This window comes from Monomorium pharaonis, chromosome 9 (assembly GCF_013373865.1).
Source record: "Monomorium pharaonis isolate MP-MQ-018 chromosome 9, ASM1337386v2, whole genome shotgun sequence".
NCBI classification, from domain to species: domain Eukaryota; kingdom Metazoa; phylum Arthropoda; class Insecta; order Hymenoptera; family Formicidae; genus Monomorium; species Monomorium pharaonis.
In genome coordinates this window covers 3,506,296-3,533,273 of record NC_050475.1, presented here as the reverse complement: position 1 = coordinate 3,533,273, position 26,978 = coordinate 3,506,296, and the positions used below count along the sequence as shown (strand labels likewise).

Here is a 26,978-nt window from a genome sequence, read left to right as displayed (position 1 = left end):
TTCCCTCTCCCTCCGCGTAGGCGGAGCTCTTTTTCCAGCTGATGTCTTCACGGTTACTGTGTCGCGCTACTCGTCTACTCGTGCACAAACGTGCGCAAGTTCGGTCCAGATTCCTCCGCCGCGAATCCACCCCACCGTCGGCAGATCACCCTCCCAGATGCCCGTCTCTCTCCCGCGGGCTCACACTGCGCTCGGTGGTGCGCATCCGGTGGCGCCTCCAAGCGATCAAGATCCTGGCGCACCCCCTCGACCACGGGCTGCGACGACCACCTTCAGTCGTGGGTGCAGTGCGTGCGAGTGTGCAGCGGTCCCGAGAGCTGCTGCGAGAGACCGGCGTGGCTTGGAGTGCGCGCGAAGTTAGGTCAGTGTCACACCCCCGCACCTCCCCTCCCCACCGTTCATCATCCCTTCACCTCGTCGTTGTCATTATCGTCGATGGGCACCGCTTGGGAAAGACGACATTCCCGGAATTCCCGTCTCCGATAAAAATCATAGAGTTTGCCGGGCGCCCCAACGCTACGTGGTTCCCGCTAGGCGTATAATACATATCTCTCAGGGGTGTCGCGAAATCTTTTGCGTTTAACACGCGCTCAAGCAGCGAAGAATGAGCAGAACATGAATTTTGGATGTAGATCATGTTTTTCTTTTTAGGTGAAAGTAGACGAAAATTATGAAAGTCATTTGAAATAGGAGTCTTTAAGGATTTAAACGTGTTTGTTTACAAAATGCGTACAAATAATTATTAAAAGGACTTCATAATAAAATTAAGGCAATACCGTTGATAACAGTTCTCGCAAATTCTTTATAAGATATCAATACACGTAAATTTTAATAAACCGTAATAATAAAAATTTAAAAAAATAAAAGGTTTTGTTTTGCACGTGCCAATTATTATATCAATTTTTTGCGAAAGTGGTACAATAATATTTAAAAAATAATTCTTTTCCACAAGTAGCATGTAAATCCGTAAATGTTTATAACTATATAGTAAAATATATATGATGCTGGTTTTAAATTATTAGCACTCTAATATAGTTTTCGATAAAAATTTGAAAGTAATTAAGATAATATAATAAATAGAATGTGTAAGCGACACACAGAATATATAAACAATTTCAATATTTGTCAAGAAATAAAGTTAAATTTATTATATAATAAATCTTAATCGAGAAAGAATAATAGATAAAAAAACAAGGACAATTTTAGTATTTGTATGAACAACTCTCCGGAACTTATCGTGCAAATTCAAACATGCGTAAGATATAATCGCGAGTAATTAGAGCAAAGTTGCGAGAATGGTTCGCGTTATCCCGGCAGCTGCTACACTAATCTAAATTCCCATAAACTTTAATCGCGGAAAGCATGAGCTGCGGAGCATGGTTAGCGGAAAGATGCGAGCGATTCGTGATCCGCGCGATTTCCACAGAGACGGTGTGAAACCGTCGTGAAATTATTTCATCGAGATTCGACGATTATCGAAACATTTCGTTGCTCGGACACGCGATATCGCGTGATGTTTCTTTTATTATTTCTCACTCCCCCGCACCTTCTACACGACGGATTCAATATCCTCCATCGTGAAGAATCCTCTCTATTGTGTCCGTATGCGGAACTTTCGTACGATATTCGAATTGGAATTGCGCCACGATTTTTATCGAAATTTAATAAACGTTCTAATCCTGCATGAATATATGATTTCACGAAGAACTTCAATATCCCTCTGAAATCCTTCCGACTGTATCCAATCATCTCATATCAAACATATAAAATTTAATTTTACACTTGCCCTACGTTTTTTATTATTTTATTTATATTCGTTATAATATTACTTAATAATATTCATGAAATAATAATTTTTTAAACAACTCTTCAAAGAAAAAAATTAATAATCAAATAGAAAAAAATAAAATAAAAAAATTATTAATAATAATTATTATTATTCTTTAACTGTATATAATTATGAGATTTAAACATTTTTATCAAAATAGATTGTTACTACAAATGTTCGTGAAACATTACTATAACATAAATTAATATAATAATAAATAAAACATAATTTTTACGCACGGATACTTCACAAAGCTCTTTAATAATGCTTAATAATTAGAACAGTAGATTGTAAAAAGCCCCCCCATAAGCTTTGACAGATTTTGACCCAATCGACAGATTTTCGTTTAAATTTTCATTGTCAGCAAAGTACATTCTCTCTTCAATTATGCATTCGATTCGAATGCTACGGTATGCGATACCGTGGTGGAAGAATCCTTTTCAGTCGCTAATAGATTGTCAAGAATAGAAACTTCACGTGGTTTTGCGATCGTTGGCTCGGCGTGGCCGATCAAATGTTTTCAATTCTATTCTCCGCAGAGTACGTTTCACCCTCTCTGTCGATGAAGTTCTGTGCTGAAATAGTTTCAGAGATAGACGTCACTGAAAACAACGTGCCACTTCCACATGATAACTCTTTAATTTGCAACATATTTCGTGTGGAATATATACCGCAAACGACGATTTTTCGGATCATAATTATTTCAAGTTAACAATGAAAACATTACAGTGAGACATAATTTAATGTGTTCTATTACAAATATTTTAACGGAAAATTTAAATGACACAAATATTTGTACCACATACTAAAATTATGCATAAAGGCTCTCAGCAATCGAACTCTTGATATGTTGTCTAATTTCGATTTCGAAGATTGCCTCGCACTATAAATGCAAATAGGCATAGGAAAAACTATTGCTTGATCCGATCGTTAATCTTACAGCCGGTATCGAATGCCACCCCGAGTTCATTGTCTCGATTTCCATCGATCCTTACCCAAAAGCACTCGAGCGATCACAAAGGGTGCTATAAAGTAATTTACTTTCTCGATAGAAAAATAAAGAGGAAATGCGAGAGAGGTATGCGATAAAAGAGCAGCGAACTGCGTTGAATCGTGGAGCTGTTTAAAATCTATTTGAATTTTACGACGTCGAACTGTTCGATGCCGCGAATTATACGGAACAAAAATTCCTGCTAATCGTGAAACAATAGGTTAATTAAATATTTTCTTACATAACGGTCGTATAATGGCAACAACGGCGGAGACAGATAACTCGCTTGGCATTAAGAAGTACTAAACTCTATACGAAATATTATCTTATATCTCTGATTATTTATTTTGTCCCTTCACTTGTTTTTTAATTAGCAAGTTCTAGTTTGAAAATTATTTCAATCGTATATTAGAAACGGAAAATTTAGAAATTGGAAAAATAAAAAAGTAAGTATTACTACGAAGATCAAGACAGATTTAACGTTTTCAGACTTAAGTGCTGCCAGAACGCTCAATGCGTTCGCGGTTTTATTAAATAAAAACATTGAATAAAAGTCCTCAGTGTATTCCAATTTTGTCTAGACGGATTCTAGGTTGATGACAACGTCGGCTCTCTTCGGCTCGCTAATCCGAAATAATATACCGTTGACCCAGTTAGCAGCGCAACAGCAATTAGACATTCGCGCTGTGGCAGACGAGGCGGGACCAGGGCGTTGATCGATCCTTCCTCGTCGCTGGGCGTATGTACTCACGTAAATTTCCGTCGTTAATATCCGCGTATCGGCCACGACGACTGCGTCGACGTGGACATGAGTTACGATCTCGAAGTCGCTCACTTGACATGAAAGCAACTGCTTACCCGATTCAAACAATAGCGAGAATTTCGGATTGAGGATTCGATTAGTTCGCACTTATTTCATATAAAAAGCCCAATTTGCAACAATAACAGATAATTTAATCGCTTGACTCAAATATCGACTACGTTAATAGTATGAGCCGATTGCTATTTGGAAATACGAAAAATTTTACAGGAATTTAAAAGATTCTAAGATTATCTGTTGCATTCAGATGCCTGAACTAAATTGAGTTTACTTAGATTTTTAAATATTTTCACTAAAAGTTAACCGAAAAGTTTAGACAAATCATATAATTTAGATTAAGCATCTGCTATACTAGTTATATAAGGATGATATCTCGGCGCCGGTTGTCTTCTCTGTAAATAAAAAAAATTTCACAGAAAGTGCGAAAGCTTTTAAAATATTTGTTTCACTGGTGGTTCTATTATCTCACTTAGCAACTTTGTTGTATAATGGTATTAGGTAAATGCGCATATAAACTCGGACTTCTATCTCAGGATATATTAAAGTCTTGATAGTATATAATAGAGAAATATGGAGAATAGAAAGTAGTCCAAATGTCTCTTTTATAATAAATTTGTAATTAGATATAGTAATGTGCAAACTTAAAATTCGAATCGAATAGAATCAAGTGAAATTCGAGTTTAATATTAAATTATTTATTACTGTTGCAAATTAAACTTTTTAAAAATAACACATAAGTCAAACTTCTTATCGCATCATTTCTTTGATAATAAAAAGTTAAAATTTATGTTAAAAGCGAGTACCGCCGGGTTTGCTGTATTTTTGTAAAATTCATGTAACATTTTCATTTAGATAATAAAGAAAAAGAAAAAAATTCATTTCATCCGGGTTTCAAAATTGATCAGCTAATTTACTTGATTATGGCATGTGCGTTGAAATCGTCGTGTAATAACGTGATCGGCCGTTCTATTCGTTTCGATCTCGTTAAACTTCGGTCGGACGAAATACCGGCGTGAAGTACCTCACGATTTCCGAACCGATGCGATCAATCCCCCGATCCATGACGGCGCGCGATTTGCGGCCGCGAATTGGCGCCCTAATGCGCGTCGAAAATTAACGCCCGCACTATGCCAAGTGTCGGCTTACTGTTAATCGGCCCGATTCCACGCGAACACTTTAACAACGTTACGCATCGCGGTTCGCGATCATAGGATCGTTCGCCATCCTGCTTCCGATTTACTACTCGTATCGCCGTCGTTATGTAAGATCATATTCGCGTTATCAACAAAAGCTTCGTATTATAATATTCGTCGCGAAGCGAATAAATATTTCGCGGCATCAAGCATTTTGTAGCTTTTGAAAGAATAGAGGGTAAGAATCAAAAGAGTAACATTTTCAAAAATTAAATTTCACACGCAAATGTAAAATGTACACTTTACACCCGAGTGACATTATTTTCATATTTAAAGCAACGGAATTTTTTTGCGCGCCGCGCTCTCGCGGAGAAGAGACAGGTAGAGGAGAGAAGGAGAGACGGTTGAACTCGTTACTTGTACCCATAAATCCGCCCGCGCACCAAGTTGTATCGTTCCCAGTCCCATGGTATGCTATACGCCGGGAATTGCACGTAACAAAGTACAGTCTGGCAAGGGTGTATAACAGCGACTTAACTTGGAGTTTCCCCTTTCGTGTCAGTGTACATGGCATATCAAAATGTATACATTTTTTCACGTCTGTACAATTTGGGATAATTTTGTGGACTCTTTCCTTAAAAAAAATAAAAAAAATTTGCAGGAAAAACCATCTTTTTCCATAAACTTTTAAATTAATTTCAAGTAAAAATTTTTTTAATAAGATCCACTTGTGATTAATTGTAGAGAAATTTAATTTGCAAACAAGAATTAGCGAGTTGCGAAAGATTTGAATTCAAGAATTTCAGAATGTTATTAAGAATGTTAATTAATTTCCAAGAATACGAATTAATGACAAAAGTGTGTACTTCAATTAAACTGCGCTGTAATTTATTCTAACGCTTAACAAAATAATAAATTTGCAGTAATTAGGGAATTCCCAAACGGTGCTTTTTCACGTAAATGGCAACAAAAAAAAAAAAAAAAAAAACAGCAGCTGACCTACATCTTCTTACTTGTTAGATACGTGATTCGTGCGGTCGAGAGAGGGCACAAAGGGGCCAGACGTATCGTTCACAGTGGAGGAATCGGGGGACCATGATGCCCCCCATAATCGGGGAAACGCTGCGCGTATGGTTCCTCTCGGCGCTGGTCGTTCACGGAGCCGTTGCCGGGAATCCGGACGCGAAACGCCTCTACGACGACCTGCTGTCCAACTACAACAAACTCGTGCGTCCCGTGGTTAACACCTCGGACGTGCTGCGCGTATGCATCAAGCTTAAGCTTTCGCAACTTATCGATGTGGTAAGTAAGCTTTTCTTTGCTGGAAACATTATTAAAAATTGTAGACTATTCTACAATTCCGTAAAATTGCATTACTGACATAATTGCTCAGCTGTAATTCAATAACCGTATGAGTCAGGCAATTTTGATGCTATTGATCAAAGAGTCTAATATTACAATAATTGTAATAACAATTATTATATTCTAAGTAATTAGAAATTATTGATTAATGACAATAATTGATAGCTGCTAATTGTTAATCAAAACATATTTATAGATATAAAATAAGCCATGTAAATATATTACTGCAGCATCATTACAAAACATTTTTAGTAATTCTGTATTATTTGATTAAATATCTTTTAAAAATATAGTACAAATAATAAACATCAATATAATTCATTAAAAAATAAAATAGAAATTTACTACATCCCGAATCAATTTTCTTGTGGCTTGATCTTAAAAGAATAAATCTATGGTAGATTACTGTGTCACTTCTTCTACTTCAAGTGATAGTAGTTATCTGTATCCAAAGTATCTACATAAAGTCTTCAAACTTTGCTGATATTACATATTCTCTAAGACAATGATTAAACTTGCGCGAGTAAAGCTATTATATAATGCGTGTTATAGCTATTATAAAATCAATAACTTATAAAACCCACGGACATTCTAAAATGGCTAATTTGCAATTCAGGTTAAGATGCTTCCCTAGAAACTACTATAGAAATCCAAATTGTCGCAAAGAAAAATGGCACAAAACTTGAGTAATTGGAATAATTACTTGGTTGAACTTTGGTGAAATTTTAGCTAGTGTTGTGATTGTACTTCACAAAGCTAGACTATAAACAAAGGCTTTTATAAGTATTATAAAAGTATCATTTTTAAGGTTTTTTATTATTAGGCTACATTATTATTGGCAATATAATTAAATATATAACTAATTTACAATGTAATAATTTAATAATATTGTAAGAAAAATAATATTTAAAATAAATAATATTTAATGATCTTTCTTATTTGCAACAAATACATTTAAAATTTTTAAAAATTTTGCAGATAATGTAGCCAATAAAATACTCCATAGCTTATGCATATCATAACAAATTATGTAAAACAGTAAACAAGCGTACACTTGTTTATCATTATGGCAATACATGCGGTGAATGCGTAATGAGAATCAGGGAATATCTTCCTGCTCAGTAACTCTGCCAGAAGTTCATGTGTATGTATTTAACTCCTGCATCTGTTTGGCAACGATGCACTTACAGCTAATAACACGCGCATAAATTAATTAGCTAAGCTGTTAAGTTGCACCTTTCTCTTTGAAATCTGTCAAAATTCAATTGCCGATTTAATGTTGATAAATTATTATATCAAATAATTTTTTAACGAATTATATCTACGTTTATTATTATTTGTACCATATTCTTAAAAGATATTATTTAATCGATTAATATTTATGATATATCTATTTGTAATATATCTTTCCAATAAATGATTATATATGTATATATAAAAAATAGATATTTTTAACTCTGTTATAGTCTTTTTACAAAGTATCAAACGTAATATTAAGCAAATAAAAGAGCAAATATTTTTTTATTACATTTTTTAAATTTTGAGAGAGAAATACAGAATTAATGTACACGAAATTTTAATAGTTCCCTTCACAATTCGGTCATCCAGACGTAGAAATTCGACATGATATTTAATATTACAACTCGGACAATAAAATATTCCACACAGCAACTAAAAATTTTGCATAGACAAATTAACAAAAAAAAAAAAATAAAAAAATAAAAAAATTACGGATACACAAAAAACAGAAGCTAGTAGTATATTCAACGTAATATCGCCCGTCTAGCTTTCACAGCTGTGAAAAATAATATCACAGATTTCAGTCTCGTGAAAATGTACACTAGGTCAGCAATTTCTTAAAATTGTCGACCGCAACTATGTAACATTCGCGGGAACTCCCGTCGGAGAACGACCGAATATGCGCATTTAACGTCATAATTCTACGACAAAAATTTCAACAATCATTCTGAATCATCCTAATCTCAACGTGTGCAAATATAATGATTAATTAACAATTTTAATATTAATACTATTATTAATAATACTTAATTATGTTAATATAATTTAGAGAATATCATATTTAAAATATAATTTGATGAGATTTGCTTAACGTTCAATTAACGTTATAGTCGGTACAATTTGCCTTAGAACATAAGATAGGAGCGAGCTGGTCGTTTAGAGGAAAAACTCATCAGGAATTTATTTCTGGCGTTATAATCCAAATTACTTAACCCTCCACGGTCGATTTCCGTCGACCCCTCGTGACTTCATGCTCCCTTCTGGAAGCGTAATTTTAGTGATACGCTAATGTAATTCACAGAAAGGGATATTCTCACATTTTGCTTTTACAATCCGACGTACGGAAAGCCGTTATCTCGACTTAATGCCGGAACTCGGTAAATCCACCGCGGAGTCCTTCTCCCGGTCCCCGACTTATAGACCCGGTAATTATGCGCGTGTGTCACAGGAATTTTCACGTGACTCATTCCGCCGTAATTACATTTCCCGAACCGCGGAGGATCCGCGCACAGCGCATAATTATATGGCAATTTACGTGACCGCCAGCATTGTAAAATAACGGGGGCTTTCGTGCTGCTGTCGACTGCGCACGAAAACTGCGAGCGCGGCTTCTTTCGAGGTAAAATTTTATACGAAACACACGTTGTACTAAGCGCACGCTATGTTAGCGGAATTCTACGTTGCACTTAACCAACTTTAAGTTATGACATTCGACGTATTATAATTTTTAAATTGCAGTATTCGTCGAGTATCGACAATCGTTTAAGCGATTTCAACTCGGCGTCCATTAGACTGCACTTTGCAGAATGAGATCATAGATGAGAAATATTTTTTAACTTTTATTCTTCACAAAAGAGAAGCCAGTACGAAGACTTAACAATCGCTTCATGGTGTGTGAGTTACCGCGGATTACCACTATGTCAAATATTAGAAATTAATCTCCTTTTATTTCAGAAATCTCTCTCGTGAATGAAACAGTCATGCATATTAAACAATAAAAGAAAAACATCTCCGCCTGTTTATGAGATTCGGTTCGTCAATTTTAACCGAAAAAGGTAGTTTGTGCTCCAACGTAATAGCGGCCATTGCGAACGTAATCTTGTGCACGGCATCGAATCGATACTTCGCCATATCTCACGAGTCGCTGATGGATGCTTTCACGCCGCGTTCGATCAGCACCGCGGTTTCTTGCGTGATCAAAGCGCGATCACGCGAGTTCTCATTTTCTTGGGATAGCTCGAGCTTTACGAGCGCTAAGGCGCCCCGCCAATTTTCTCGGCTGCCGGGGCTTGTACAAACCGCGCGGGCGAAAGGATGCTGAAAGTTAATGAAAGGCGGGAAAACGGGCGGAAGAGCTAAAAAGAAAGGAGAAGTAAGTGTGGACGTCATTGCATCCGATTTTATCGGACTTAAGAGGCATATCCATCAGCGCTGCCGGATCTACGGGCATTCCTGGCCGACGTCTCGAGGATTCCTCGTGCTTTTATAGAGCCTCGTGAAAGTTTCATTCTACGTCAGTCGCGTCTTCTCGCGGGGAGGAATTTTTCCATTTGTATCAAATGAAGCGACGAGCGAGTGAAAAAGATGCATCACATTCTTATACGAAATCCTCCCCTCCCCTCTCTCTCTCTCACTCTCCTTATAATTTGTTGTTTTTCATTGTACATAGTAGGATACTAATACCGTAAAAGTTTTAATCTTAAAGTATTATAGTGAAAACAAATTTGTTTGAAATTTATATTATTTTAAATATTATTTTTTTTAAACATTAACAGTTAATAGAAAATAAAAGAAAATAACTTTTTATGATTCGTTATTTATCTTCACTCGCGAATAACAAATGTTCGATAAATTGACGATTGTTCTTTAAATACTAAATACTAAATATTAAATACTAAAACTAAAATGCACTACTAATGCGTAACTTAAAAAATAAATCTTTATTATTTATATTATAAAATTTTAATCAAAACTATATAATTAATTAAAACTTACTTTTAATAAAAACTATATATCCTTTCCTTTATAATTATATAATTAATTAATTTTCCAATTAAATTAAATGGAAATAAAAGAATTAAATGCATGAACTCGTCTTTGACAATTAATGGAAATTTATCTCTAATTAATTTCTATAAGTATTAAAGAGAAAATTCCCAGCAAAATGTGACCGACGAATTAAAAAGACTTATATATAACAATTAGCGTATAATATAAAATCCGTAATCTATTAGGTACAATATATTATTTAAAACGAATCTCTATTGCGACTGATGTCCATCGTTCTGGCATCGTTCAAAATTTCATTTAATCTTTTAATAAATTCTCAAAAATACCTCAACATCAAGGTAAGCAATGCACGGATGCGAAGAACGCTAATTGGAAGAGGTCGAAATCTCCCTGGATTTCATGTACAAACAAATGGGCGCGAATAGCGTATATATAATGCATACGCGGTGCTACCGCTTATATACGTTACTATTTACGATCCGGGCTTAGATACCACGTATACGATGTTCTACCCCCATTGTCGAGACGATCTATCATAAGCAGTGCACTTTGCGCTGCACTACCGCGATATATAGCGGTGGTATTACCGACACGAACGAACGTGTTGGCACGGCCGCGCGGCGCGGCGCGGCGCGGCGACTCCAAGTTCTCGAGGATTGCCGATTGGATTCCATTAGAGTTCATTAAAGCGTATTACGAAGGCCTCACGGGGCAAGGCGATCCATCCACTTTGAGTCCCGAAGTGGTGATGATTGTCCCGGAAATTTCAACGTTAAATCGCCGGCGCCGCGCCGGAGTCGGAGGTTATCGACTTCGGATTTTTCCTCTCGCGAGAGGAGAAATTGAAACGCGCGCGACGGGACACCCGGCCGGGGTGCGATTTTCGACGTCGTCCGACGCGACGTCCTGTGATATGATTATTGTCGCGTTCAATTTGCGCATTCTTCGCAAAATAGCTCGATTGAGAGCGCGAGTTGAAATTAATTAGTCGTGGCATGAAGAGTAATGATTTCACGCGGATGAGAATTGATTGACGCGACACATAAAGATCGCTCATATCGTTGTTGCGCTCGCGCGTGCATCAATGTTATCGAAACGTTATCAAAAGGGAATGTCATCGCGCGGCACAATGCCCAGCGATGTGTTGAGAGAAAAAAGACGCCATTGTCCTGCCGCGTATACTCACAGGAACGGGTGATGCGCGACATTGGCGAGATAATTTCATCGCCGCTGTGTCGTCGTTACCTCGGCCATTCGATTTATGTGTATCGCGCATAAATTTATAAATTTCCAGCTACCTGCCGATATACGGGGAGAAATTTGCATACGGGAGTGCCCGCGCGCGCATACGAGTGTATGAATGTATCGTTTTAATGCCGACACGTAAATCAAGCCGCGCTTGTTGTTCGCTGCACAGTCGTCCGGTTGCATTGTATACACACGAAGCACAAGAAATTTAAATATATATTTTATATATAAATATATATTCGTGTGTCGCATTTTATGCATTTCGAAATTAAATTTTGTTAGTTAGTAATTAGAATTACAATTGCAGAGCACATGTATTCCCGTTACGAACACACGATATTTTTGGAACGACGGTGCGTTGATTCGAGCGTGATGCGTCCATCGGTTGGTTAATTACTAAGCGATAGCGTTACCCCGTCAAATTTATATACGTTGCGTATATCTGGCGAATTTCTAAAGTTTCATCCCGGCGCTTGCTTTCGCGTGTTATCTTAATTAAATTTTCGTTCGGTTGCGCGGGGATAAACGCTGTTAAATCGATAGCGTTTATACAGTATTCTCCATTCATAGATGAGAACTCAACGGCTTTCACACAATGGTGCAATAATTTTCACGTGAACAATTAATTTGCTTCGAAAGGTTCGCGCACGGTTAAATCGCGGGGAGATGACGCGCGACAAGTAATTTACCGTGGCCGTGAGGCATTCTGCATTACGGAGGGCACATACCACCCTTTATCACGACTCAACGCTCGAACTCTTCCGTATCAACGTCGCGTTTGCCAGCCACGTCCGCTGCTTTGGTATTCATAACAACGTGCCGAAGGCCTCGTTATATTGTGCCTGATGCATTTGCTTTGATATTTGGCACGATTTCGAAACTTTGAGCGAAAGAAGTTTCAGATGCAATACAGTCTCACGTCTGTTACAACCATGCCAAAGAAGCAGCAACATTTTTATGAGAGTCTAAGAATTGTCTTGCTATTTTTTCGCGATCTAACGTGTATGTATATATATATATGTATAGAGTTGTAAAAAAAGTTGTGCTATTTTTTAACAAAATAAGTTCAATGGTGAATTTTTTTACTAAATTTACTAAACGTACTAAATTTAAGAGAATTTAATTTGACGTTCTATTATTTTATTCTTCAGCTGATTTCAAACGCAGCCTGCCTTTGCAGAAATTTGATTTAAGAAATTCTTAAAATCTGACGTTAGTCAATTAAATTTCGTCAAAAAGTAGAAATCCGACAGAGAATTTGTAGTCGAGAGTAAAGTCTGTATAGCATCTTTACTGCAACACTAAAAAAAGGCTTCAATCATATTAAAGCCAATGCTGATTAAAGAGAGGGAGATATGAAAAAGTGGCAAAACGAACACAAAATATCGAGCAAAAGGGACGGTTATGTAGAGGAAGAAGGTGGAATGCCCGGGGAAATATAAACAAGTAGGGCTTTCAGTATACGTCGCTCGAATGAGCAATGGTTATGGCAAAAGTTTTCCACCGGTACGTGCCCTCGCGAGTATCGCAAATGCGATCGTGCATTTCCGGAACGCCGACGATTTGTCACGAGAAAGTCCTATAAGCTCGGTGGTTCACCGTCTCCTTCGGAAGAGCTCGAACATATCTTCCCAATTCGAATTTCTATCATCACGGCCCTCCTAATTTTTTAAAAATGTTACGACGACAGATTTTACTTGTTTTAGTTGTCAAATAATTTTATAACTAAACTACGACGTTCAATTACAACTAGCACTTGTTCCAGTCCTAAATTAATTTTTCATCTATTTCGCTTTGTATATAAAACTATGTATATCAATGTACCTGAAGCTAGCAGCCAAAGGCAGCAACCGAGCGGCCAGGACCGAATGTCATATAGACATTTCCATTCAATCAAACATAAAAAATTCCTTGGTTATGAGATTTTTAACGAACTTTGAAAAATTTGTATAGGGTTTAGTCATTATAATACATAATCGATCATTTGCGACAAGACTTGAAATTTACTGTTATAAATTTTTTAAACTAATTTTTATCGTTTTCCGGGCCTCACATCTAAACGCAAAGTACGATTTCCACCAAATTTGTCTGGAAATATCTTGTCTTACCGCACAATAGACTAATCAGTCATTCGCGATTGTTATTAATTGTTCAGTGGTTTTTTAAATTGTTAATTACGTTCGTCAGATGAACATAAGGAACGCAGTATTCAAATTTTTACAAAAATGTTTTTTGAAATCTAAAACGACTTAATTAACAGTATATAAGAAATTTTTATGCAAACGCAATTTTGCAAAACATAATAAATAAGCAGAATAATGCAACAATTTTTTTTTTGTAAAGTACATTACCGCTTTTTGCCGCAACTAGAGCCGACGACGAAAATGTAGCAGTTTCACAGCTCCAAACGATAAAAATTAATTAAAAAATTATTTATAACAATTAGAAACATACACGTGAATAATTGATCGATTGTACGTTACCTAAAGATATTTTCAGCCAAATATGAAGAAAATCGTACCATGCGTTTAAACGTGAAGCGCAAAAAACGATCAAAATTAATTTTTTAATTATTTATAACAATTAGGACAATGCACGGCCTCTCGCAAATGATCGATCAGTCGATTGTACGTTACAAAAAGATATTTCCTGCCAAATTTGGAAAAAATCGTACCATGCGTTTAGGCGTGAAGCGCAAAAAACAATCAAAATTAATTTTTTAATTATTTATAACAATTAGGAAAATGCACGTCCGCTCGCGAATAATCGATCAGTCGATTGTACGTTACCTAAAGATATTTTCAGCCAAATATGGAGGAAATCGTACCATGCGTTTAGGCGTGAGGCGCAAAAAACAATCAAAATTAATTTTTTAATTATTTATAACAATTAGGAAAATGCACGGCCTCTCGCGAATGATCGATCAGTCGATTGTACGTTACGAAAAGATATTTCCAGCCAAATTTGGAGGAAATCGTATTTTGCGTGTAGGCGTGAGGCGCAAAAAACGATAAAAGTTAGTTTAAAAAATTAATAACAATTGGTAAATTACACTTCTTGTCGCAAATGATCGATTATGTATTATAATGACTAAACCCTATGCAAATTTTTCAAAAAGTTCGTTAAAAATCTTATAACTCGGGAATTTTTAACGTTCGATTGAATGGTGCCCCCTGGAAACACCTATATGACGTTCGGTCATTCGGCGTTTGGCTGCTGCCTTTGGCTGCTAGCTTCAGCTACATTGTATATCATAATAATTAACTATACTTTTTTTTTTCTATAATTCTTTTTTATATCTTCTTAATTTCAATAATATAAAAATTAAAAAATAAAATTTGTAACAGTCTGCATCTTTTAGTAGTTAAATCTCAATCAGCCTTAGCGAGCTAGTGAGCTTTTTTTCGTTTTTATTTTAAGCAAGATCTGTAGCTGCGCTCATAAACCGATATCGCATTACCCATAATTTTCGACGGTCAAAGTCGATTTCGAAATCAACCTTTCGCCAGAAAATACACGGCATCTCCCGGCCATTCGTGTTCCCGTAGGAATAGCGAATAGTATCGGCTCGGGACATTCGATCGCGCGCGCGCGCGCATGCCGGGGTCCTTCTCGCATTACACGAGGATTGATACGAAAGTCGAAACCCCGAGCTCATTCTCGTAAACCGCGGACATAAGAGCGATCCATCGGTATGCGACCAGACGCCTCGATGGTTCTCAATTAATTTAGACGCGAATCATTAAAGGATAAATCCACTGGGATTCCCGCCAGCGCGCCGAAACTCCCGGCGGCCGTCATTAACCGCACGATAAATGAACCGTGTATACTAGCACCTGCGTCCCGTGACTATTTACGGAAATCCTGAAATCTATCCGACGGATCAAGGTAAATCGCGAACGAAATTAACGAACGAATAAACATCTTGACTGATGTAAATATGTAAGAAAATTAATAAGATTGTGTGATGTAATCAAATTGAATTTAAATTATTTTAAAGTTGCCTGTGAAATAGCTTATATATAAAATACGTATCTTTAAATTCTTTTTCCTTCTCTTCTTCAAAAATATGAAAATATTTAAAACATTTAAAATATCGCGAGTTTCGATCAATTTGATTCCAACTTTTTGAAATCTTTAAATTAAATTTTAAATTAAAATTTGATTACGACAAAGTATATTCAAAATTAAACAAAGTAAGATTTTGTTGTTTGATTATATTTATATAAAGTCAATTACGGAAAATCTTTTATTTTTAAGTACTGATAATTATTTCTAAATCCGATTAAACAATTTAATTATTTAGAAAAAAAAATTTTTCAATTATCTAAAAATAAATTTTAAATTGGTTGAAAAACATACCTGTAAAATCCAAGTATTAAAAACATGTAATTTATCAATTTACATGCATCTTTGTTATTATTTTGCGAACAAAGTCCATTTAAGAACACTTATAAGCTAAGACCGATAAGTTCGTCATCTAACGAACAACTTTCTCAAACTAAAGTCTTAAGCGGCGACCCGCGATTTAATATGAAAGCGGAAGCTGTCGATTATGTGATCGACGCGTACTGGCTTTCAGAAGCTGCGGCAATATCAACGTTGTCTACTAACAACATTATATTATAGTTTATCGAAGGGATGCGACAAAATTGCTGTTCCCGTCGATTATCGATGCGACACATTTCGTTGGGTCTTATTAGTGTCTTGTTTATTAAAGATTAAAATTGTATTAAAAATAGAAATTATTTACTGTAACAAAATTAATGTAACGACATTATTGGACAGGTTATTGGACCTTAAATAATCATTGATCTTTAAATATCAAAGATAAATTTTCATATAAAATTATAACAGTGAAATGTCAACAATTAAAATAACATTTAAAATTTATTATATGCATACATACACACATACACATATGTATATATATATATATATATATATATATATATATATATATCTTAATCCTTAAACAATAATTTGACTGTTCATAATTTATTTTATAAACACTTCTTTTCTTGTTACATCCATATTGTCTACAATATGTACATTTTATGTAATACTATATATGATCTATATATATACATTGAATTTATTGAATTATTTAATTTATTAAAATCGAGGATAAATTTTACATTTCATCGAAATTTCATTGTTATTTGTTTTATTAAAAATAAAAGCTTCTAACTAAATTGTAGCAAAAGCATCAGTAAACAAATTGCAATGCAACCAAAGCTCAACCAACGTTGGTCAGTTTGTGCTTTATACGAGCAGCTACGTTTGCAGCATAGCAGTTGTTTGGCGTTTCCCAAAGTTGGGATCCGAATTTCGCTGCAAAGTGCTAAATCAACTGCACTTAATACAAGTCAAGAGAACTGAAACGTTTGATAAAAGTTTCAGACACATACGCGTTACATGTTACATTGTTACGGCAAGCATTAAAAGCTTAAAAATTATTACTCTTTTAACACATATTTTTCACGTTGTAAGAATTGCGCGTATTAAAACCGCGAAAATGTCCAGACTCATCAGACTCACGTCGTGCGATTAAACTGTTTTAATTAACGAGACACAAAACATGCTTTTTGTTAACCAAATAAATGATTAAAGTTGGGGCCGGTATTATTACTCATTTTAATTAGCTTAATCTCGGATTAGAAGTAAGTTTCTGACTATTTGAATAATATTGGACGTGTAATTAATGTGACGCATCCCATGGCAGCTCGGACCCTCTTGGACCATATTGTAACGCGGTACATAACTGTTTAATGGTATTAACACTGACTTCCCACACAGAAAAGATCTGACTGTGAAACTGAATTACTCTACTACTTAATTACCTGAGAATTAAGCCATCAAGATTCACGCGACATTTTCTTTTGTAGATTTATTGACGGAAAAACTTTCCCCCTTACGTAATTAGTTTGTAAAACTTAAATCTTGTTAGAACGTATAAAAATAATCAGGATTGACAAGTATATACGCTACAAAATTAGGTACTAGATAGAATTTATGAGAACAGTCAAACGCATTCGTTACTCTGAAAATCTCACTTGCTGAAAGTGCTCTACATGTCTTGAGGGAATAAAAAAAGAAAAGAACTGGTAGGACTCATCGGAAAATTGCCCTTGAAATCTTTTACATGCGCCATGGAAATAACTTCTATCAGAATGATAGAATAAATGCTTTAATCTTACTGTCGACTGTATGTAAATGAAAGCAACAATCTCTCTATTTTAAATACACATTTATTATTATTAAAGCAACTTGATGTGTAATATTACTATTACATTTGATTATTTTATTTACTGTTTTATTTATATTTAATTTATTTACCGCTCCAAATTCATATATTACAAACCGTATTGTCGAGAGCATCGTCCTTGTGTAATTTAGATGATGAATTTCTCCTTGTTTTCGGAAAAAGCACTCTGCCGCATATGTCTGTACGCAAAACGTTAATCATGTTCTGTTAATTAACTTGAATCAACCCTTCTGCCACGGTTTATATTTGCACACAGTATTATGTTGCCCGGGGATATTGTACATCATATTATCCAGCCTGCTATACGCCTTTGACAAATATAAATGAGAAATAATTTATGAATCCTTCCTTTTACGTTAACAGTAAAAGCTGCTTGTGCCTTCTTTCGGAAGAAGATCAAATTTAATTACTGCAAATATACACGTATATTGTATGTTATACATATTTCACGGAATATTTAATATAAAATTAATTTTGTGAATTTGATATTTATTTATGTAAAATACGTTTATAAAGATAAGTGTTTAAATTGGAAATACGATCAAAAGCTTTGCTGCTATGCTAAAATAAGTAATCCTGTGGGATTCGATGTATTTTCAACAGTTCCTTCAGGTAGACAGAGTCTCGAGACGCTTTCGCACGGGTAGTACAAACAAAAACGTGTTCGTATCCTCGATATTCGAGCCACCTCTCGAAATCCAATTTAATACAGGTATTGGTGCATCGCTGTCACTCACGACAAGTCCCTCGACAACACTGCCACGTTATCGAGAACGTAAAGTAGAATCGAAAAGGATCAAGAGGACACCGGCAAAGCGAGAGAATAGGAGTAACTTCAACCAAGGCTATCCAGGAAGAACATTACAGACAATATTCGACGATTCGGAAATTTGAAATGGTCGATTTTCCGAGCTCTCGCGGTCAATTTCGGAATTTAATTTTCAAGTTTGTATTACACCAGGAGAAATATCACGGCGGATGTTTGATATCTTTCAATCGCAGTTTTTCTCACGTCTCGCTTTGCGCGGCGGCGAAACACATTTCTACGGTCACGGATGTAAGCGCGCGTTGAAAATAAAACGCGCGCGAAGCACGACGGATTGGCAGAACGGCTTTTCCAAAGAGCGAAGTGCATACACGCCGGAGGTGCATTCGCGGCGGTGCATCGAACGGCGAGAGATAACACCCGGAAGCGAACGCGTTACGTTACGTTATACGGCGAGATGGCGAGGTAGCGGCAGTGGAATTTGCGGATCGGGCTCGCGAATGCCTTGTTCCAAAGTGCCTCAGAGCTGGCCGATATATTGACGTACTTTGTCGAACGTTTGTCTCGTCATATCTCGATATTTACGACGATTGAGGACGCGCTTTCGGAGTTGTTTCCGTGTGTGTTATCACCGCACTTTATGAGAACCGCCGCTTGGACGAACGAACTTACGACGGTTTCGTTAATAATGGAACGACTGACGTTACTCTACGACTCAAAACTACGTATTCTCTAACAAGATCCGAGCCCTCCACGCAGTACATGGCATTTATATACGCCATGACTTCTCGAAATATATAGTATTATTTTAAATTCCTATATTTACTGCATAACTTTATTCCTTTTTCGTAATAAAAGCTTACTTTATTCGAAATAAACTCCGGAGAATGTGATCTTTCATCTTCGCAATATTGTACAAAAGATACATCACGAGGGATAATTCGTTACCATAATAATCACGTAAAACAAACCGTGCAACAATCACGTCAGTTAATAAACTCTCTTTCATACGAGTGCGCAATATAACTAAAATGCGAGACGCGGTTCCACGGGCAAACGTAGGAAATTGAAATTTACCGAGGATGGATTCGTTTATTTGATATTCATTGCGCGAGTTTTGGAGCGGTTCTCGATTCTCTCTTGCCGAGTCGAGCGTCGCCGAAAAATAGAAAAGAAATACAGCGCAGGAACAGAGAAAAGTAAAAGGAGAAGAAAGAAGGAGATCAGAAGTGGGATACGCCAGATAAGGGTACCGTCATGCAAAAAATCGTTGCTGGGATATCGGTGAACAGAAGGTGAAAGGACTTCAAGCCACGAAAGGGTAGGAGGAAAAAGGGGAGGGAGGAGAAGAAGAGTAGTCGAAGGGGTTGAGAAGGTAGGGTTAAGGGGCGAAGGTGAGGTATGGGGGTGGAAACTACGCCCGGAATCCGACCTAACTGAGAATCAATAGAAATTTCCACGGTGCATCGCAGAGGTCTCGATATCCATTTTCCCCCGAACAAAACGTCTTTCGGCATCGTAATCTTTCCCGCGTGCATTCGTCGTTCTCTTTTCGCGTTTGTTTTCCGATATCCGGCCGCCGACTGCCGCGGTTTGACCCGAATCATAGCCCTTTCAAAGCGGACAGAAATATTTTTTCGATTCTTCGGATCGTCGCGAGTGACACGTTTCACTTTACGGGTACTTTACGTTTGATAGCGAATTTAACGCAGTTTTGCTATATATCGATTTTGTCTGCTCAACGTATAATTCTTTATTATATGGCAGTATAATGTAAATAAAAAATCAAATTGCCACTGCCACGAATTGATATACTATAAAAAATATTATAAACGCTAAACATTTTTTTGCTCTTTTTTGAAGAAAAAGTTTGATAAATTAGCAATATTATTAAATCTTTACTTCCTCTTTCGTGAATTCGATTTGTAGATTAGTCCATGCCTCAAAATAATTAAGCAAAAATAAAAACAGAAAATACTGCAAAATATAAATAAAAAATTTTAATTCAAGTGTCAATAAAAAATGTTTTTTAAAATATTGTGTATTAAAAACACGAGTTCTTTCGATGTCTCTTAATGCTCGAAGCGCTAAAATCAAAATTGACAAAGTTACACTTTAAGTTTGAAAAATTTTTTTGAAACTTTGAGTGGCCGCAACTTTGTCAATTTTGACTTTAGCGCTTCGAGCATTAAGAGACATTGAAAGAACTCATGCGGGGGCAAACGAAAAAAGTGCGAAATTCTGAAAAAAGAAAATGTTGCACTAATTTTGAAAAATCAATAGGAGTTTTGTTTGCTCCCGCACGAGAGATTTAAGACGATAATTTATAATTCACTTTTCTCCAAATACTTCTTTTATATGAAAAAAAAAGAAAATAAAAGCAAGCATAAAATATTGTTTCATTAATGCTTGTTGTCCTGATCCACTTAAGATAGTCGTTAACAATTAACAATTCTTTAATAGCTAGTACGATTTAATGTGAATGTTGTAAGTCTTTCCGTCGGAGCTTGCAAGTCGCCTTTAAGCTCGCCTTGCATGGCCAATGGCTCGGAAGACATTAAATTCTGGTCACGGACTATTTCGGTTAGAAATAGACCAACGGCAATGATTCGTCGTAATGATCGTGTGCGAGTCCACGATAAATTGACTTTTGGTCAATCGCATTTCACAGCGCGATATAACAAAGTGCCTTTGAGGCATCGATACCAAACGATATTGAATGTAATACAACCCGGATACAATCTCTATGAAACAGTGATTTTATTCCGGACGGCGTGGCATAAATTGCAAACGTTACGTATCGCAAAAGCAAACACGTTCTATCGCGGATTAAAAATATTTTTCCTGTCGTATAAATTCCAACGGTGCTCGCAGAAAGTCAATGCGCTCCTTATCGATCGCATCCGCGTTATAATTACATATTCTTCTTTAAACGGAATCATTCTCCTTCTGGGGACAGTTCGTGTGTCTTGTAAAAAAACCCAATAAAATTCTAAAATTCAAGCTCTTTTAAGCCCAATCAATTTTACAAAACGTAAAAATCGAAATGGACCATATATTTCTACTAGGAATATCGTAACAGGGCCTCTTATCTTTAGTCTTCCCGTTCGATCGGAACGATCCACTTTATCGCGAAATGGGCGGAGAAACCGGAGAGATGATCGGCGTGATGAATGAGCGTTTCCGGCCGCTGTCTCAACCAAACAAACGATTAATTCCACGGACAGAGTTAAGCATCGTAGCGCCCCGCGTTATATCGTCCGTAAATCCGATTACGTTCGTATAATTCCTTTCTTTCCACGACTCGCAAATCCGCTTGAAAACATTCATAGTAATATCGCGCGCCGGCCATCGATTTATAACTGGGAAAATCGACGATGCGGGCGAAGGCAGCACCGCCGGCGTCTTTGTGTAACGAATTTTAATCCATTATGGATCACGACGATATTTCCAGATTCGCTATTTCTCGTGGTTTTCTTTCTTCTCTCATTCCCGAGCTTTCGAAAAATTGCAGAGATTGTTTGCGACACGAAGGTTTTATTCTGTTCGATTCGATTTGATGAAATATAAAAATGGATTTGTTTAGTATTTTAAAATTAATTTCTTTTATAAAATAATATATCTTTTTTATTCCGTTAATATATAATCTTTTATCCATCTGAGACTGACGTGCAGTTAAATAAGTACGAAATAAGTACTTCTTGCTTATTAGAAAAGATTGATGGCTTTCAACCGCCCGTTAAGACAGGTCTGACCTATACGTACTTTTTCCACTGCCGCGAGCACCGCTCGGAGAACGAACAAAGAAAAAAAATGTCAAGTGAAATGAAAGTCTCGCTAGTTGGAGGCATCACGTTGCATAAAATTCTTATTTCTCATGTGCTCATTACTGTACCTTTGCGATACACTTTCATCGCGTTATAAGTCAAAGCAATTTGCGTTCTTTTACAAGTGCTCATTAGTTATTCCATTTGCAAATTTAAATATAAAAGGGGAGAAATCTAATTTAAAAAAACCGTATTTAACACGGCGGATCTAGATAAAATAAGGAAAATTGTAATATTAGCTTTCTGATGCTGTCAACGGAGATTCCGGAGAGACGCTCGTGATATCTCACCGCACCGAGGTGATTAGATACTTCGGCTTATTAGGAATCGATACCCCGCAGCATCGTCGTTCGCAAGCTTCCTCAGGGTCAACTTGCAAATGGACGGCGTTCTCCCGCAGAAAACGAAGCCCCACCACAAAGCTGTCTGATTTCTATCATGAGAAGACAATACGACGTAATAGCTGCTGCAGGTTGCAACAATACGTACAACTCCGTGCAACAACCGGCAGCTATCTTTCAATGAGTGCACGTGCATCGACGAACAATGATGAGAGTAGCTTGTACGGATGCCGAGAGCTATCGTGGAAGATGGCTAATTCAAAGGACGATATGTGATGCAGGGTGTCCCTTTTGCTTTCGCGAAGAAAAGAATACGCACGCATAACGTGTGGAAAAAAAACGACAGACAGATTGAAATCGAACGACACCGGCTGTGATGTCGAGCTGTCCAAGTATAAGGGGAGAAGAGTAAGTTTCGAGAAACTAGTAGTATAACAGTAATATATACGACGCGATTTATCACGAATAACTAACATCCAGAGATTTAAATATCTCGGATATTAAAGTACCTGATCCTTCATCGCAGTCATCTTGTAGATATGATATTCTAAGAAATGAGAATAATATGGAAATTATGCTATACGTTGAGATAAATAAATTTTTCTTGTAAATTTCTCTCGAAATGTTACACTCAATAAATGGGCGTGTAATTCGTATTCGTCGATGGGCGGAGGGCACAATTGAATTAAATTATACGGTGATTTGTCGATTAACGAACAAAAACCGGAATATCTAGTACAAGTTGACTAGTACGCTTTATCGATCGCGAATTTTCAAGTCAAGGAGACGCATTTTATTCGACGTATATTGCGAGAATAAATCTTCTTCTTTATGCCGTAATTTACATGATAAGTGAATATTTTATAAATTTATTTTTGTATTAATCCTTACAGGACCGGCATGTTTTTAATCAACTTTTTTGTTTTTAGTATTAAAACTTTTTCATCAGTGTCATTATGTTGAATGGTGAAAATGCTGATTTCACTCTCGCGCTACTATAGTAGCTTCCGGTTTAGAACGGAAAATTCATACTGTTTCATCTTTTTTTTTTTACTTTCGCTGGTTAAATAATAATAAATATTCGTAAGAATAATTGTTTAAGCAAAAAGTTAAGGTAATATTTCATAAGTAACTCGTGTGAAAACATTTTTATCATGATTTATGTGGTTGGAATAAAAATCGTTTATTTTATATCAATCTTCTTTTATTTATTTATTTTTTAATTTGTCGATCAAAATTGTGCGTTTCTACACAAGCTAATTGTGTAATATCCTTTTCGAATGATGTATAAGGGACATAAATCATATTTAATTCAAGATTGGACGCCAGATCTGCTGTGAGACAGTTTAGTAACTTCCAAGCGTAAATCAATAAACAGTTGCAATAAATCACATTCAAATCACATGTACATCAAGGTACATCGATATCAGGGACAAAATTCAAACTGCTTTATGCGTTCAATGTATCTAGCTTATCTACTCAAGCCATTTCGCTGCCTACATCATCGTTTAAAAGTGAGCGTTAAAGTCATTAGCTCGAATTTTATAATCCACATTTACAATCCGTCATTTAACACTCTAAAGTATTTTCCAAAGTAACTTAAAAGTTTTATTATAGTGAAAAAATCTTAATGTCAACTACAGGAATATGTAATAAAAAATAAAAATTTTTATTAAAAATTTGTATGTTAAAATAGCCGACTTTTTAAAAATTATTTAAAATTTACATAAATCTCCACCAGCCAATAGATTTTTTGAATAAACTAATATTTTTCAAAATAATTGACTGTTCCGAAATTTTTTTGCTACATATAATCTTTCTTCATAATTGTGACACACATCTCAAGTTCATTTCTATAGATCTATCAAAAGTTAAATGCAAGATACAAATGCGTGTATCTCGCAAAGTAGCAGGAAAATCAACGTTACTTCGCGTGTTTTCTTAGAAACCAAGGAAATTACCCTATCGCGTCGGCGAGGCGAGTTCCGCTCGACGAAGCCGTTCGGTAAACTCACCGTGCACTCGTAAATCGTAAGTTTTCCCCGTTTCGGTAACGACCCAGCTCGCTGATAAGAGCTCACAAGCCTATTACGAAGCTTTCTGAAACGACGAACGTCCGAAAGTTATCGGGCGGTCACGATGTACCTTCATATTATATGCACCCACCAATGCGCAAATCTCCTGATAGTTTGAAACGTAAGTTTACGCTTTCGATATAAATAAATGATCATCATTAACGCGTACGACAGCGTTACGTCATGAATGCTGAAATATAGATCAGTAGCCTCTCTAAAGATTTATACAAGGGTTTATATTGTATAAGTATAGTTGGCACTTATTTATTATTAGAGAAATATTTTTTATTAAATATAAAATTTATTTAAATAAAGATATATTTATCGGATGTTTCGAATAAAAATAATCTATAATTCATTAAACTTTTTTTTAAATATATAATTTAGAATCGTAAATATTTGATAACTTTTATGAAAGTTTTCTACCTTTAAACTTCGAAAAACTTAGAAGTAAAACGACGAACAAAAAGCAATTCTATGATTCGAGGATCAAAGTTAAATTGTATAAACTTTTACACGCACTACAAAATTGCGTTCGTTTGAACTTTTTAAATAATTAGATTACAATTTCAATTATGAGTATATACTCTGTAAAATGAAACGAATTTTTTTACAAATCAAAATACATATATATTTAAGTGTTAGGAAAAGCTAAGATTATTTAATTTAATTCTTCCGTCCTTTTAATTTTTTCAAAAACCTTTTTTATTTTTTCAATTTAAATTTTAACTTTAAATTTTAAAAAAATTATTTTTAAATTCTAAAGTTTATAAAACTTTCTACAACATAAAATTCTTTAAAATCTATGCTTCAGATCTCAATCAACTTGTTTCAAGTTTTAATAATAGATTTTTTATTGAAGTGCCACAAAAACTTGGTTTCCCAAATTCAGTTGCCTACGTTCAAAAAGTTGTTTTTTACTGAAAATACGCTTTAAATTCGTCGGGTCAATATTCTCCAATTCATCAGAACGGTTACGATTTAACTTGTAAACACAGAGGAAATTTCAATTGTCATCTGCAGACGACGGCCGTCAAGAGGTAGAATTCCGCTTGCAAACTTCCAAACGCGAGAAGTCTCGTGCTTTTCAACCCTGATTCGCACGGGACCAGATCGACGATAGAACCGGAAGTCCGCTCGATGTACGAACGCGGTGAGCTATAAAACGCGTTATTCGACCGCTCGGCGGATATCTGAACTTATTCGTATGTTAATATATTTCCATGTTTGGCGATCAGCCAACTCGATTGGCCTCAATACCGTCCGTCGTGCAAACCGTGTATCTCGATGCATCGATGCATCGCGCCATTTACGATATATACACAGAATTGTCAATGCATATATATATACATAATCAATGCATATATATATAATCAACAATGTGCTTCAATAAATCAGTTAATAATTTAACGTAATAGTTATTATAATAATAAACTTTTAGTCAATATTATTATTATTCAAGAATTAATTTTTTACATACTAATATAATTCTGCTGCAGATATAATCACTTTTCAAAACTTTGCGATTATTAATAGTTATTCTTTTTTACAAAATAAATCATATAAAATCGATCAAGTTCTTATTATTCGTTAAGGCAAATGTTTATGTAGTAACTATAAGCAAAGCATTTTCTTTCATAAAAATATAGAAAATATACAAATTGTATATTACATTTTTTTGTAAGTATTTATAAAAGTGTGCTATAAATGTGTAGAGTAATGATACATGCAAATATTTGAAAGCACAAAGCAAATATCTCAGAATAAAAATAAAAAAAATATTCACGTAAGATACAGAACAGTACTTCCGCTTGAGACAATACTTTTATTTTAAAATAAGCATTTAGATCTCATGTTGAGGACATTTAGCTTTCCTGTGATTGTCAATGTTTATCGAGTAGCATTATTAAAGTCATTCTACTATATTGTCGCTTTGTTAACGAGAGCTTTGATGCACCGGATTCGCACGAGTACGTACATGTTGCAAATGCAGCACCCTCGAATTCAGCATCGTTTGCACGAAATCGGAGCAGGGATATCCGTTCAATTTGCCAGACCGACATTTATTTACCCGTTCGGAGTGGACTGGTCGAATCGCGGCACCTACGACGTGCGGCCCAGCGGAATCGTTTAAATCACGGCGGTCGCGCAACGCAGAATGCAAATCGGGTTTATCATTACGACCTGACCGAATATCGGCTGGCCGATTACGTGCCATCGATTCGTATGTTTTACTGTTTGGCGTTCACGTTTAATGCTTACACGAATCAACCATCGGGAATTAATCGAT

At 35.9% G+C, this 26,978-nt stretch overlaps 1 protein-coding gene across 3 annotated transcripts in view; it reads left to right on the top strand.

The window, feature by feature from the left end:
• The first annotated feature begins 207 nt into the window (after nt 1-207).
• The window catches only part of LOC105835641 (acetylcholine receptor subunit alpha-like), a 156,235-nt gene continuing 129,464 nt past the window's right edge, over nt 208-26,978 (top strand). For 2 of the 3 annotated variants that reach the window (XM_036291899.1, XM_036291900.1), the window contains exons 1-2: nt 208-361; nt 5,793-6,074. In XM_036291899.1, the coding sequence (XP_036147792.1) occupies nt 5,868-6,074 (207 nt within the window). In that variant the 5' untranslated portion in view covers nt 208-361; nt 5,793-5,867. Of the gene's footprint in view, nt 362-5,792; nt 6,075-26,978 lie in introns of those variants that run through there. The other variant, XM_036291902.1, reaches the window with a different exon arrangement.